This window comes from Trichechus manatus, unplaced genomic scaffold (assembly GCF_000243295.1).
Source record: "Trichechus manatus latirostris isolate Lorelei unplaced genomic scaffold, TriManLat1.0 scaffold00114, whole genome shotgun sequence".
Lineage (NCBI taxonomy): Eukaryota > Metazoa > Chordata > Mammalia > Sirenia > Trichechidae > Trichechus > Trichechus manatus.
This window is the reverse complement of record NW_004444050.1, coordinates 6,019,954-6,035,028: the sequence shown is the minus strand read 5'-3', so window position 1 is coordinate 6,035,028 and position 15,075 is coordinate 6,019,954. Positions and strand designations below refer to the sequence as shown.

At 42.5% G+C, this 15,075-nt stretch overlaps 1 protein-coding gene across 2 annotated transcripts in view; it reads right to left on the bottom strand.

Moving 5' to 3' along the window:
* Positions 1-15,075, bottom strand: part of HECW1 (HECT, C2 and WW domain containing E3 ubiquitin protein ligase 1) — a 495,956-nt gene that overhangs the window by 4,959 nt on the left and 475,922 nt on the right. For both annotated transcript variants that reach the window (XM_004383962.1, XM_012557718.1), the window contains 3 exons: positions 12,724-12,870; positions 11,409-11,523; positions 6,681-6,879 (listed from right to left, as the gene is read on the bottom strand). In XM_004383962.1, coding sequence (XP_004384019.1) covers positions 6,681-6,879; positions 11,409-11,523; positions 12,724-12,870 — 461 coding nt within the window. The remainder of the gene's footprint in view (positions 1-6,680; positions 6,880-11,408; positions 11,524-12,723; positions 12,871-15,075) is intronic.

Sequence of the window (15,075 nt, the reverse complement as noted above, 5' to 3'; positions counted from 1 at the left end):
AAGAATATTGAATATACCATGGACTGCCAGAAGAACGAACAAATCTGTCTTGGAAGAAGTACAGCCAGAATGCTCCTTAGAAGTGAGGATGGTGAGACTTGGTCTCACATACTTTGGACATGATATCTCCAGTCCCTGGAGAAGGACATCATGCTTGGTAAAGTAGAGAGAGGGTCATCAAAAAAGAGGAAGACCCTCAAGGAGATGGATTGACACAGTGGCTGCAACAGTGGGCTGAAGCATAACGATTGTGAGTACGGCAAAGGACTGGGCTGTGTTTCGTTCTGTTGTACAGAGGGTTGTATGAATCGGAACCGATTCCACGGCACCTAACAACAACAATAACACACCCGAGCTCCCCATCTCCTCTATTGTTTCTAGTAGTCTAATCCTCAGACTAAGGATTAAAATGTTAAACAATACAGTGCCAAAGACAGTCTTGTTCCTCTTTACTAGAGACCACTTTAAGGATGACTGAAAACAAACAGAACTCTCATCTATTGCTGGTGGGAATGCAAAATGGTACAGCCGCCATGGAAAGCAGTTTGGCAGTTCCTCAAAAGTTAAACATAGATCTACCATATGACCCAGCAATCCCACTCCTAGGTATATACCTAGAATTAGTGAAAACAGGAATGCAAACAGACACTTGTACACCAACTTTCATTACGGCACTATTCACAATAGCCAAAAGATGAAAAAAACTTAAATGTCTGTCAACAGATGAATGAATAAACAAAATGTGGTATATCCATACAATGGAATACTAGTTAGCCATAAAGAAAAATGAAGTCCTGATATATGCTACAACACGGATGAACCCTGAAAACACTATTGCTGAATGAAATGTCAGTCACAAAAGGACAAATATTGTATGACCCCAATTACATGATACAAGCAATGTATAGGGACCAAAAGGAGCCCTCGTGGCGCAGTGGTTAATGCGTTGGCTGTTAACCAAAAGGTCAGTGGTTTGAACCCACCAACCGCTCCATGGAAGAAAGATGTGGCTGTCTGCTTCCATAAAGATTACAGCCTTGGAAAGCCTATGGGGCAGTTCTACTCTGTCTTATAGGGTTGCTATGAGTTGGAATTGACTCTACAGCAGTGGGTTTTGCTTTTTTAATTTTTTTTTTTTTAATAGAGACCAAGGTTTATTAGTGGTTACCAGGGGTGGGATGGAGTGGAAAGGGGGAGCCCTTGCTTAGGGGCATTGAGTTTCTGTTAATAGTGGTGGAATGATTTGGAAACAGTGGCGATAGCTGCATAACATGATAAACGTAATCAATGTCACTGAATTGTACGTGTAAAACATGTTGAATTGGCAAATGTTTTGTTAGATATATTTTTGCCACAATAAAACAAACAAACAGGCCACCATCACTACTCTTTGCTACTGGTTGCTCAGCCAGTTATGTAAGCTGGGTCTTCCCTTCATGCCCATCTCCTTCCATTGCCTAATTACGATGGCCTTCTTTTCAGACAGGTCCTTGCTTTCATCACTGCTGAATCTACTTTCTTTAAAGTTTGCCAACAACCTCTTGATCCCCAAATCCAGAAAACCATTCTCAACCCCCAGCCTCCTGAAGCTCTTTAAAAGCATGACAGCTCTTCCTCTTGTTTTCTCTATGGCTTCTTGGTGGCTGCCAGTTTCTCTTCTAGCTTCTTGATGGCTCCCTGGACCATCCTTTTAGGTCCTCTTCTAGCCTTAAAGCCAAAAGACTAAGGTTTCTCAACCTTGGCTCTACTTGCATTTTGGGCCAGATAATTCTTGGTTGTGGGGGGCTGCCTGGGCATTGTAGGATGTTCAGCAGCATCCCTGACCTCTACCTCCTAGTTGCCAGTAGCACCCTTGCCCCTACCCTGAGTTGTGAAAACCAAAAATGTCTTCAGAGATGTCAGGTGTCTCCTGGGGGATAGGGTGGAAATCGCCCCCTCCTGAGAACCACCACTATAGAGAAAGCCAACTACTAACCTAACCAGGCCCTTGGCTCCACCTTGGGCCTGGGCTCAGTTGGCATTGGCCCAGAGGGATGTTCATGTTAGCTTCCTGGGGGAAGCTTTTAGGCCAGTTAATCTGGCCATGTCCCACAGTCTGTTATCTTTGGTCCCTGTCCAAAATGTAACCCCCTAAGGTTCTATCCGCTCCTTTACTGTCATCTCCCTACAGCCCTGTGACCCTTCTCCTTAGACTTAGCTGTACTTCTTTTTCCTTCCACACCTCTCATCTTTCCCCTCTTGGAACCAACCCTTGTTCCATGGTTTGCAAACTCTCCCACCTCCTTAAATTTTTCCATATGCGGCCTCTATGTCCCAGCCATCCCTTCTCTGGTCCTCATGAGGAGAGACTGCCCAGTGTTCTACACTGCCACACTTGGTAATTTGGCCGAGCATTCTTCTTACTCCCCACTATCAGTTCCCCAGTATTAATCCTTGATTCAATATTTCTGCTCCTTTGAGTCTTATGGTCTCATGCCATTTAGATCTTTTTTTCTTTTTTCAAACTACAGGTTTTGTCCAGCATTTCTTTTTTTTTTTTTTTTTAGTGTTGGGATGGTTTAAGATTTTTTTTTGTGTGTGTGTATGTGCTTTAGATGAAGGTTTACAGAGCACATTAGTTTCTCATTAAAAAACTGATACACATATTGTTTTGTGACATTGGTTGCCAACTCTGCGACGTGTCAACACTCTCCCCTTCTCAAACTTGGGTTCCCCGTTTCCATTCATCCAGCTTTCCTAAACCTCTTGTGGTTTAGTGGGTAAGAGCTCAGCTTCTGACCAAAAGGTCAGCAGTTCAAATCCATCAGCTGCTCCTTGGAAACCCTATGGGGCAGTTCTACTCTGTCCTATAGGGTCACTATGAGTCGGAATCAACTCAAAGGCAATGGGTTTGGTTTTTTGGTTTTTGCCTGCCTTCTCTCCTTGCCCCTCGGATGGTGTGTATTATATACATGTTTAGTTTTGTATACATGGTTGAGCTATGTGTACTATTGTTTGTCTTATGGGCCTGTCTAATCTTTGACAGAAGGGTGAACCTCAGGAGTGACTTAAATACTGAGGTAAAAGGGTGTCTGGGGACATACTCTTGGGGTTTCTCCAGTCTCCATCACCAGCATTTCATTTTAATGAAATAGAATAGAGTAGAAAATAGAGGGTATTGTAACAAGGGTGAAGTGCTGTTTTGAGGAACTTGTGTTTCAGATACACATACACACACACTCTCTCTCTCACGAGTACATATGTGCGTATTGAGCTATGGTTAAAAACTATGAAAATCAGTGACCTAGTTTCACCTCCCTTTCCTGCTGACCTTCTGGATAATTACATTTGGCACTTGGCTTAAATCTTCCTTTCTGTTCCAGGTCCTCCCACCAGGCTATGTAGCATCTAAGTCCACGTGGACGACCCTTTCAACAACCCAGCTCCCTGGTTCCTTGACCTCCCCAACCCTAGCGACTGCCCCGCCTCTAATATAGTCCAGCTATGGTGGTCTATGAAATTTCATCACTAAGATATGTAAAATTATATCCTAGAAATTCCTCTTCCTCAGAGTTCTTTTTCCTAACCCTTACACATTTTTCAGAAGGCAAGGACTTGGATTGGTGCAAAGGATTTATTCAGCTTGAGTGATGACCCGGGCTTTGCTGTGACACTCTTTGGCACCCTTACCTAGGAGGCTAGTTGTCTTTCTTTCTGTAGAGGGAAGGTCTGAGGAATACCTCAGAGTGTGTGGGCAATGCACACATGACTCACAGGCTCTGGGAAGCCCTCGGTCACCCTGTGTCTGCCTGAGGCTCTTGCCAGCCTCTGGGCCTTCCCTGCCCCCACTCACTGTGAACTCAGCCTCAAGGCTTCTTGCCACTGGCCATGTGGCCTGACCAGGTCTCAACTACAGTTCTCGGCAGTCAGAGATTCTTTCTTTCCATACACAGGTGACAGCTTTCAGGTTCTTGAATGAGAAACCATACAAGGGAGACTGGTCAGGGAAGACTATTCAGCAGGTCATTTTCACCATCCTCTCACAGGCATCTTGACACCAGCTCCTTGAGGCCCTCCTGGCCCAGGGTGGAGTCCCCAGTTCTCCTAGGAACCTCTTAAGGGCAAGCAAGCAGCAGCCTTTTTATTGCTGCCTTGGACCTGATGTGAAGAGCCTGTTCTTAAGTGCAGTGTCTGCCTCTGTGTGGGTTAACAGTATTACTGTATACTTCTAAGTTTCCCAAAGCAATTATCTAAGTCAAACTTAATCTAAGACCCCAAATGACAAAAGAAATGACTCCCATTTCTTAAAGAATAAAGCAGAGACTCCTTAGCAGGGTATTTTCTCTATGGACCAGCAAAGGATCTCTCTTAACTGCATCCCCTGTGACACTGTTCTGGACAGCTCATCTTTCGTGTGGGCTTGAGTGTCCTTCCTGAACACATGCTGGCCACTTCTACCCCCAGGCTATTGCTCGGGCTTCGCCTTCAGCCTGGAAGCCCCTCCTCCCTATTCCCGGCCTCCCAGTGCTCACTTAAATTGCCAGTTTCTTTGTGGTGTCTGATGTCTTCTCTGATTAACCCATTCAGGATTAGTCTCTGATCATCATCCTCGAAGCACATTGTTTGTCTGATTTTTAGCTTGTTTTCTAATTAATTGCTATAGGGCTGTGCTCACCCCTTGATTATAAGCTCCTGTGGGCAGGTATGTTGTTGTATATCAGCCCCTCCTCAAGGCACACATGAGGTTGTGGTTGTTAGCTGCCATCGAGTTGGCCCTTGACTCATGGTAACCCCATGCACAACGGAAGAAAATGCTGTCTGGGCCTGTGGCATCCCCATGATTGGTTAGGGGATCAGACCATTGTGATCCATAGGGTTTTCATTGGCTGATTTTTGGGAGTAGATTGCTAGGCCTTTCTTCCTAGTCTGTCTTGGTTTGGAAGCTCTGCTTCAACCTGTTCTGCATCATAGCAATATGCAAGCCTCCACTGACAGATAGGTGGTGGCTGAGCTTGAGGTGCACTGGCTGGGAATTGAACCTGGGCTTCCCACCTGGAGGGTAAGAATTCTACCACAGAACCACCACTGCTCCCATGCACACATTATAGGGATAGACTACCGTCAGGTGATGACTCAATCTGCATTTCTCTAAAATAAAAGCAGGATTCTCTAAATCAACCATTAAACTAGACAAAGGAAAATCTGCCTTTTGTCTTATTTTCTTTCCAGACTTAATTCAGTTGGCTGAGCCACTGACAGAACTATGTGTATAAGCACTGACCTTTGAACTAGGGGCTGTTGGATTAAGTGGTGAAGCGAGGCTGAAAACCATGCAAGGCTTTAGCTGGTATTGGCCACCTGGGCCTGCACTCTGCTTCCTGGGCCACTGATGCTCACCTGCATCAGGGGACTTGTCTTAGGACACGGGGAAGTCTGGGACAGCTGGGTGTAAGTGGTAGTTCAGTAGACCCTTCTGCAATAGGGATTTGCTAAAGATACTTAGGTGGCCATGTAGAAACAGAGGTGAATTAAATGTAAATCTTCTTTTATAATTAGAAAATACCATATTAAAATATAATGAGTCAATTTTTTCTTCTGCTTATTTAAGTCAAATTTATTACTACACTATCTACACAGAAGTATCTCCTTAAAAAAAAAAAACCTGTTGCCGTCGAGTCGATTCTGACTCATAGTGACCCTATATGACAGAGTAGAACTGCCTCATAGGGTTTCCAAAGAGTGGCTGGTGGATTCAAACTGCTGACCTTTTGGTTAGCACTCATAGCTCTTAACCACTGTGCCATCAGGGCTCCATTATCTCCTTAGTACTCATTATTTCACACGTTAGGAGTCCCTGGGTGGAGCAAAAGGTTAAACACTTGACTACTAGCCAAAATATTGGCAATTCCAGTCCACCCAGAGGCACCTCAGAGGTCAGTCTTGGCGATCTGCTTCTGAAAGGTTATAGCCTTGAAAACCTGATGGAGCACAGTTCTACTCTGGTCACCATTAGTTGGAATCAACTCAATGGCAAATAACAACAACAACAATTTCACTGATCAGACAAGTGGCATAGAAAGACCCAGAAAGTGTTGGGAGTAAAACTCACAGGATGAAGAATTCATTGTGTTGGAGTGTCTGGAGCCCCATTACCTCTTTATCCACATTTATCCCACAATAATTTCTTGAATGCTTACTATATGGAAGTCACTATAAAGACCCAGAGGTACATGTGGCTTCATCCTCATACATTCTAAAATGTAGCAGGAAAATTACAACATGTACATGAATAACTATCTTACCAAGTATCAAGAGACACACTATGAAAGACGTAGAGATAAGGTGCTGGAGAGATTTATTTGGGCTTCCAGCATCTTTGCACTAATGTCCTTCCTCCACCACCCGTGGTGAGACATTCCTCTTTAAGTTGAACTATACATACACAAGATTGTAAAGCTTTCGATGACTGACACATAAACCAAAATACCTATAGCACAAAATCATCAAAATATCATGAAGAATATGGTTCAGTTTCAACTCCCGGAGATGGTTCACCTACAACTTTCATTAATAACTCAAATAACAATTCTTTGGGTGACAGGAAAGAATTCCATCCCGAAGGATGACCACACAAACACAAATAGCAAAGTACACTTTGCCCTGTTCAGTGAGTTTCCCGAAGTCTGGCAGGGACTCCATACCTGGGAAGAGATGTGATTTTCCCCCATTTCTCTATGCAGAACCGCCGAAGCCCATTGCTTCCTCGCAGGGCCGCAAAGCCTTCGTAGGGCACACTCGACGTTCCCGTGACAAACTGAAGCAACCTTAGTCTCTGCTCGTTATTGAACCGCTCCACCGCTGCCCAGAACCAGCGGATCACAAGATGTCCATCGTGATAACCTAAATGGAGCAAAGGGAGGGAGAATGGGAGAAAGTGAAGAAAGGAGGAAGGGAAGAGCAGGAGAAAGCAATGAAACATACATCAGGTATGATAACAGTGGAACAGCTGCTTTTGATCTGCTGATTTATGTAATGATAGCCTTTGTTGTTGTTAGTTGCTATAGAGTTGGCCCCCAACTCATGGTGACCCCGTGTACAATGGGTTTGGACCATTGTGATCCACAGGGCTTTCAGTGAATGATTTTTGGAAGTAGATCATAGGCCTTTCTTCCGAGGTGCCTCTGGGTGGACTCAACTCTCCAACCTCTTGGTTAACAGCCGAACATGTTAACTATTTGCATCATCCAGGGACTCCAATAATGGCCTTTAGATAAGTCTAAAACAAACTGTGTAACTAGGTCAAGTTTTTGTTTTTCTAAGTCAAGTTTTGAAACAAAAGCAGATTTAGAAAATACGTTATTGTTAGGTGCTGGTGAGTCAGTTCTGACTCATAGTGAGAATAACAGAATGAAATGTTGCTCTGTCTTGTGCCATCCTCACAATTGTAGGTAAGTTTGAGTCCATTGTTGTATCCACTGTGTCATTCCATCTTGCTGAGGGTCTTCCTCTTTTTCACTAGCCCTCCAGTTTATCAAGCGTGATGTCCTTCTCCAGGGACTGGTCCTTCCTTATAACATGTCCAAGGTACATGAGATGAACTCTAGCCATCCTCGCCTCTAAGGAGCATTCTGGCTGTGTTTCTTCCAGGATAGATTTGTTCGTTCTTCTGGCAGTCCATGGTATATTCAATATTCTTTGCCAACATCATAATTCAAAGGCATTAATTCTTCTTCGGTCTTCCTTATTCATTGTCTAGCTTTTGAATGCATATGAGATTGAAAATACTATGGCTTGGGTGAGGCACACCTTATTCTCAAAGTGAAGTCTTTGCTTTTTAACACTTTAAAAGGGTCTTTTGCAGCATCTTTGCCCAATGCAATCTATAGTTTGATTTCTTGCCTGCTACATTGATTGTTGATCCAAGTAAAATGAGATCCTTGACAACTTCAATATTTTCTCGGGACATTGCTTATTGGGCCAGTTGAGAGGATTTTTGTTTTCTTTATGTTGAGGTGCAATCCATACTGAAAATATAGTCAAGTATAAAAGGGCTTTATGTTCTGAGGGATGTCCTCAGTGAGTTTTGCTTTCATTTAAACAACTGGGATTCTACTAGTCATTTTCCTGCCTCATATAATGTAGACAAGGAGTTGATAGTCTTGATATAGAGCTTTGGGATTCTTATAACATGAATACAGTATTTCATCATATTTGCTTTGCTCTGTTGCTTTTGCTTTTGGCAACCACACACCACAAGAAAGTCTAAGACTTAAAAAAGGCTGGAGGCAAATGGCAAGCTTTGTGAACGAAGACGCTGGGTTCTCCAGCAGGCCTGGTGCGTGTCTCTGGAGTAGCAGTGAGATGTTTTGTACCCATGGGAGAAGTATTTGGGAACCTTTCATAGGGAAACCAACAAGGGTCAATCAGTTAAGGTAAAATGATTCACCACTCATCGCAAGTGCAAGAGGCTTTCAAAGAAGGGAGAAATCTATGTGGACTGGGATAGAAATAGGGAAAACTTTATAAAGGAAGTGGGGTGTGAGTTAAATTGGTGAATAATTTCTACAAGTGGAGGAAAGGAAAGGGGACATATCTGGCAGGGAAAATCAAGAATAACAAGAAGGAGCAAGATAGATGCAAGGAATAGCAATCTGATACCCTAGAGAGGGGATCTGGTGAGTACCAAAAAGATAATTGCGGGGGCCTCAGAGGGCCTTACTGGCCAGGCTGAGGCCTTCTGACTTACACTTTAGGTAAGCGATTTTCAAACCATGCTGAAGGATCAGAGATCCCATTGACACTTCTCATCGATGAGCGTGTTAGGGAGATGAGAGAAGTTGAGTGGCAGGCCCCTAGCTCTCTATTGTACTGATTGGGGTTTTTCTGTAATAATTTACATGAAGAAGAGGTTTGAGACCAATAACTTTCAAAATCTCTTTTCTAAGTAATAAAGAGCTTGTTCTGTGGGTAGGGAAGTGATATGATGAAAATGGTCCTTCAGCAGGATCCATGCCTCACACCATACACAAAAACAAATTCAAAGCAGATTAAGGACCTAAATGTGCAAACTAAAACCATAAAATTCTTAGAAGAAAATACAGGGGCAATGCTGTCAGGCCTAGTTTTTAACAATGGATTATCTAATATAATAACAAAAGTACAAACAGCAAAATCAAAATAAATAAATGAGACCTCATAAAAATTAAAAACTTTTGTTTATCAAAAGACTACCAAAAAAGTGAAAAGCCAAGCTACCAACTGGGAGAATATTGTTAAAAACTATATATCCAACAAGAATCTAATAACCAAAATATATATAAAATTTTGACAACTTAACAACAAAAAGACAAATAACCCAATCATAAAATGGGCAAAGGACTTAAACAGACATTTTACCAAGGAGGATCTTCAAATGGCCGCCAAACACATGAAAAGATGCTCAGCATCATTACCCATCAGAGAGATGCAAATCAAAACCACAGCAGTGAGATACAATTTCACTCCCACTAGGATGGCTAAGATTAAAAAAAATGAAAAAAGAAAATAACAAAAGTTGGCAAAGATGTGGAGAAGTTGGAACGCTTATCCATTGCTGGCAGGAATGCAAGATGGTATAGCCGTTGTGGAAAACCATTTTGTGGCTCTTCAAAAAACTAAAAATAGAACTACTATATGACCCAGCAACTCCACTTCTAGGTGTATACCTAAAAGGCTTGAAAGCAGAGACTCACAAAGAGACTTGTACACTAACGTTCATTGCAGCCTATTCACAATAGCCAAAGGTGGGAACAACCTAAATGCCCATCAACAGATGAATGGTTAAACAAAATGTGGTACAAACATACAACAGAATACTACTCAGCCAGTAGAGGAAACAGTCATGATACATGCTACAATATGGATGGAGCTTGACGACATTATGCTGAGTGAAATAAGTCAATCACAGAAGGACAAACATTGTATGACCTTACTTACATAAAAAGATAAGAAAAGGCAGATGTATAGAGACCAAAGTTTATTAGTGGTTACAGGAGTGGGAGGGAGGAGGAAAGGGAGGTTAACAGTGATGGCAAAGTTACACTGATTAAGGGTAGGGTTGCATAGCTGGTTATTGCAATTGCTGTTAATAAGTTGTACACTTGTAAAAAGTTGAAGTGTCAAATGTTGTGTGGTAGCTATATTTACAACAACAATGACAAAAAAAAAAAAAAAGAGTTGCTGCTGAGGCTGCTAATGTAAAACCAAAAAACTCATGGGATTTGGTTTCTTGGTTTGGAGGTTTAGGGTCATGGTTCCTTGGGACATCCCAGTTAATTGGCCTAATAAAATGTTTAGTGCTTCTGTTCTACCGCCTAGTTGGTTGCATAGTGCCTGGAGTGTTAAAAGCTTGCAAGCGGTCATTCAAAGTAAGACAATTGGTATCTATTTGCCTAGAATAACAGAGGAAGAATGAGAGTCAGGAATAGGAAGAAGATATGGAATGTATGGCTAATTGCCTCTATAAACAACTGCCTCCTTTGCCATGAGACCAGAAGAACTGGATGGTGCCCAGCTACAACTACTGAAATTGTGATTAAAGACTCTATAGAAGAATTCTATAGGGGGGAAATGTAGAACAGAATTTAAAATTCTCATGGACTCCAGAATTTCTGGAGACAAGGGGGCTGGATGAACCTCTGAAACTATTACCCTGAGGTAATCTTTAAAACTGATACAAAAAATATCCCCTGAAGTCTTCTTCTTTTTACTATTAATAGTAAAAATGTCTGCTTTGAGCATTATGTTCTTTTAAGAACTATCTATATGAGATCAAAGTGACAACAACAACTAGAAAGATTAGATAGGAACCTTAGGGGTGCAGTGAATTTATGTTAATAGGGGAGGAATAACTCAGAAAAAGAGGGTGAGAATGGTTGCACGACTCGAAGAATACAATCAATATCACTGAATCGTACATGTAGAAAGTGTTAAATTGGTATACGTTTTGCTGTGTATATTCTCAACAACAACAACAAAATAAAATAAAGAAAACCCTATGAGGCAGGGGTGAGAAAATAGTGTTTCAGGAAGATCTGTTTGGCACTATGCAAGGTAAATAGCTAGGAGGGGTTAGAAATTGGATCAGAGAGACTACAGTTAGAAGCAAGTTCCAGAAACCCAGGATTGCAGCCAAGAGGGCTCAAATTTGAGAAGAATCAGGATATACTTCCCTGATAGCTGGCCCGTGGATGGCATGTTGTCTGTAATGCACCTAGTGAGACCAGAGACTCTATTAATAGGGGGTTACTGAAGGAAAGTTCTTGTTGGAGTTGGAGGAAGGCATGTAGAAGCATCTACTTTGCTGAAGTAAGGCCAAGTTTATTGGGGTCCTCAGAAAGTGATGAATTGTATTTGTAATGGTTGTAGTATCACAACCCACGTGAGCTCACCTCCACGGTACTCGGTGTTATTCCGCCAGTCGCTGAGGTCTATTTCTGCAGTACCCGCTATCACCAGCTCCAGCTCCCGGGCATCAAACACAGAGACAAGCCTGGAGTCCACGACCTAAAATACAAATTAGGCTTCCGCACACAGGTCCAAACATATCGACTAAAATTATTCCCCCAGGCTTTGAGCCAGAAAGGTTATGCTCATTATGATTATTTCTGTGGGTTAAGCTGGGAAACTGACCATCATTTACAACTTTGTTTTCAAAGTGCTGTTGTGTTGACTTGTACATTTTAGAACAAACCATTCATGAGTTGGAAACTGAAAATGGTCCCATGCTTTTTACTATCTCTGATGCTCCCTCTCTGAATGAGGTTGTAAGCAAACCTGACTTGACTTTCTGGAGTCATATTAGATGCATTTTAGAGGCAAAAAGTCCAAATTAAATCATGTTGAATGACACAATAGCTGTTAAGTCACTTCACTCGAAATGTGTTCTCTCTTTCATATAAAATGATGACTCCTTTTCTGGGGTTGGGCATTATGCAGCAAAACGTCTGTATTTTCCCTCTCTCTCCTCCTCACTTCTTTCCTCCTTCCTTCGAACATCTGGGAGGACCTGTTTGGTAGGGGTCTGTGTTTGGGCTTTAAATCTTGTTGCTAAATGTACCGGGCACAGTTGGACACCTGTGGTGGGTACCATCCTTTAAAGAAACCAGTGGGGGACAAGCCAATGACCAATGCTGTTCTCCAGGATAGCAGGGGAAGAAAACCTTCCAAGCCCCAAACCCGGAGAAAACATCTGCAGCCTCTTGTTTTCTAAACTGGAAAAGTTCCAAGAGGTTGTTTTTCATGCAGGAAGGCTACATCTGTCCCTGTCTTCTTGATTTATGGATGATGTGGTACAAAGTAACACTATCACAAAATACAAATCTAGTAAGAGAGGACAATACTCCCCCATTGACTTCTCTGTCCTTTTTCTTTGTTTCACTGAATGAAAGCCTGTGTCACCTGCACACATCTTTACAGGCGATGCCTGTTTTCACACCTGGCACACCAGGCCCACACCTACACCTGTTTTGTGAGAGCATTTTCCACCTACGGCAAGAGCTGGGTTTTCCCAGAGAACTCTGGCCCCTCATGCATCCACCCCACTCCGGTGAGCAGGGCTGAGCCCTTAGCCTGCCTGGCTTCTCCTCTCCTCTCCTCTCTTGTTACAAACTGGGTCTCGCTCCCCACAGAGAACCTTCAGGGGCTGAAGCCCAGTGATGAAGGGCACCTGCCCTAGCGTCCTTCCGCAGCTTGGCTGGGCCTCACCTCGTAGAAGCCCCGCACCAGCGCCTCCGTCTGCTGCACCACGCCACGCTCCACCCGCCACTTCACCATCCTTTCAATGTACTCCTTCTTGTTCTTCTCTGTGACCTGGGTGTTGGCTCCTCCAGACTTCAATTCCCTTTCCGTTACCTTGTAGGAAAACAGAAAGAGAGAGATGGTTTGTCAACTCAGCTGATCTCCCCGTGACACATCCCCATTTCAGGGGGCGGACTGTACACAAAAATTCTCTTTTCACCGGTTCAGCATTAACCAGTTGCTGTCAAGTCCACCCAGAGGTATCTCAGAAGAAAGGCCTGGCAATCTGTTTCTGAAAAATCAGGCATGAAAACTCTATGGGGCACAGGTCTACTCTGCCACACATGGCTTGACTTGACGGCAACTGGTTTTTATTGATTATAAAGTATTGGCAAGTTGTAAAATATTAGTTGCTATCCACTGTTCATAGTCCTTAAAAGTTCTGGGTTTTACATTGTCATAGGGCAATCTGTGTACTAACTGTTTAATGAGAAACTATTTTGTTCTGTAAACCATCTAAAATACAAAAAAAATAAAATAAAAAGAATTCTCTATGTGAGATCAAATTGACAACAGCAACTCAAAAGGTTTGATGGGAAGCCTAGGGAACAGTGAATTGGAGCTAAGGGTGATGGAATAATTTGGAAAAGGACAGTGAGAATAGCAGCACAACTGGAGAACGTAATTGATGTCACTGAATTGTACATGTAGAAATTTTTGAAATGGTGTATCTTTGGCTATGTATATTTTCACCAAAAAAAAAAAAAGGGGGTTGTTAACCAATGTCATAAAACAATACATGTACTGACTGTTTAACGAGAAACTATTTGTTCTGTAAATCTTCCCCTAAAGTACAATAAAAATAAATTAAAAAAAGCAGTTCTGGGTTTTAGCTGCTCACAGTATTGCCCAGTTAAAGACTTTATTCCCAGTCCCCCTTGCAGTTAGGTGTGGCATGAAACTACATTTTAGCCGAAGAGGAGTCAGTAGAGTGTTGCATGGCACTTTCCCAAGGTCTCCTTAGAGAGAGGGGCTGTGCCTTCCTCTGTCCTGTTGCTTGGGACACAGAAGTGGTGGCTGGTATGCCATGCTCATTTGGGCCATGAGTATAGGGGGCCCAAATTAGGGACAGCAGTGATGAGAGCTAGAAGGAGCTAGTCCCCAAGGATTCTGTCAAACAAAGCTTCTAAACCAGCCTTGAACTGTCTGCCCCCAGACTTTCATATGAGAGAAAAGTAAACTTCTGTTACTTTTGGCAGGGTTATTTGGGGTTTCTTCACTAGCAGCTGAACCTAATCCTAACTAACGTACTCAGGAAAATCCTACAGCTTTTTAAACCTGTATTTGTGTCTGATCCCCACTGTCTAATAACTTGCCAAAAGAAGAGTCGCAACTCAATTTTGTAAAACCACATTTCTGATGACATCCTTTTGAAGAGGAAGAGGATAAGCTTTAAACAGATACACATTAGTCTAGGCCTACTATGTGTATCATAACAAATTATGGATAATGTTGTGAAGAATGTGAATTCCAGAACACTTAACTGTGCTCATGCAGAACCTGTACGTGGATCAAGAGGCAGTCGTTTGAACAGAATAAGGTGATACTGTGTCATTTAAAATTGAAGAAGGTGTGTGGCAGGGTTGTATCCTTTCACCTTTCTTATTCAATCCATATGCTGAGCAAATAGTTTATGCAGCTGAACTATATGAAGAAGAACATGGGATCAGGATTGGAGGACAACTCATTAACAGCCTGCTATGTCAGAATTGACTCGATGGCAACTTTTTTTTTTTTTTGTTGTTATATGCAGATGGGAGTGCTGGTGGCACAGTGGTTAAGAGCTCGGCTGCTAAGCAAAAGGCCGCTACTTGGAAATCCTACGGGGCATTGGAAACCCCATGTCTTATAGGGTTGCTGTGAGTCAGAATCGACTCAGCAGCAACGGGTATATGCAGATGGCACAACCTCGCATGCCAAAAGTAAAAAATAAAAACAACCTGGAGCACTTACTGATGAAGGTCAAAGACTACAGCCTTCATTATGGATTACCCTTAACGTGAAGAAAATGAAAACCCTCGCAAATGGAGCGATAAACAACATCATGATAAATGGAGAAAAAATAGAAATTGTCAAGCATTTCATTCTACTTGGATCGACAATCAATGTCCATGGAAGCAGCAGTCAAGAAATCAAACGATGTATTGCATCGGGAAAATCTGCTGCAAAGATCTCTGTAAAGTTTTAAAAAGCAAAACTGTCACTTGGATGACTCAGGTGCACCTGACTCAAGCCATGGTCTTTTCAATCATGTCATAT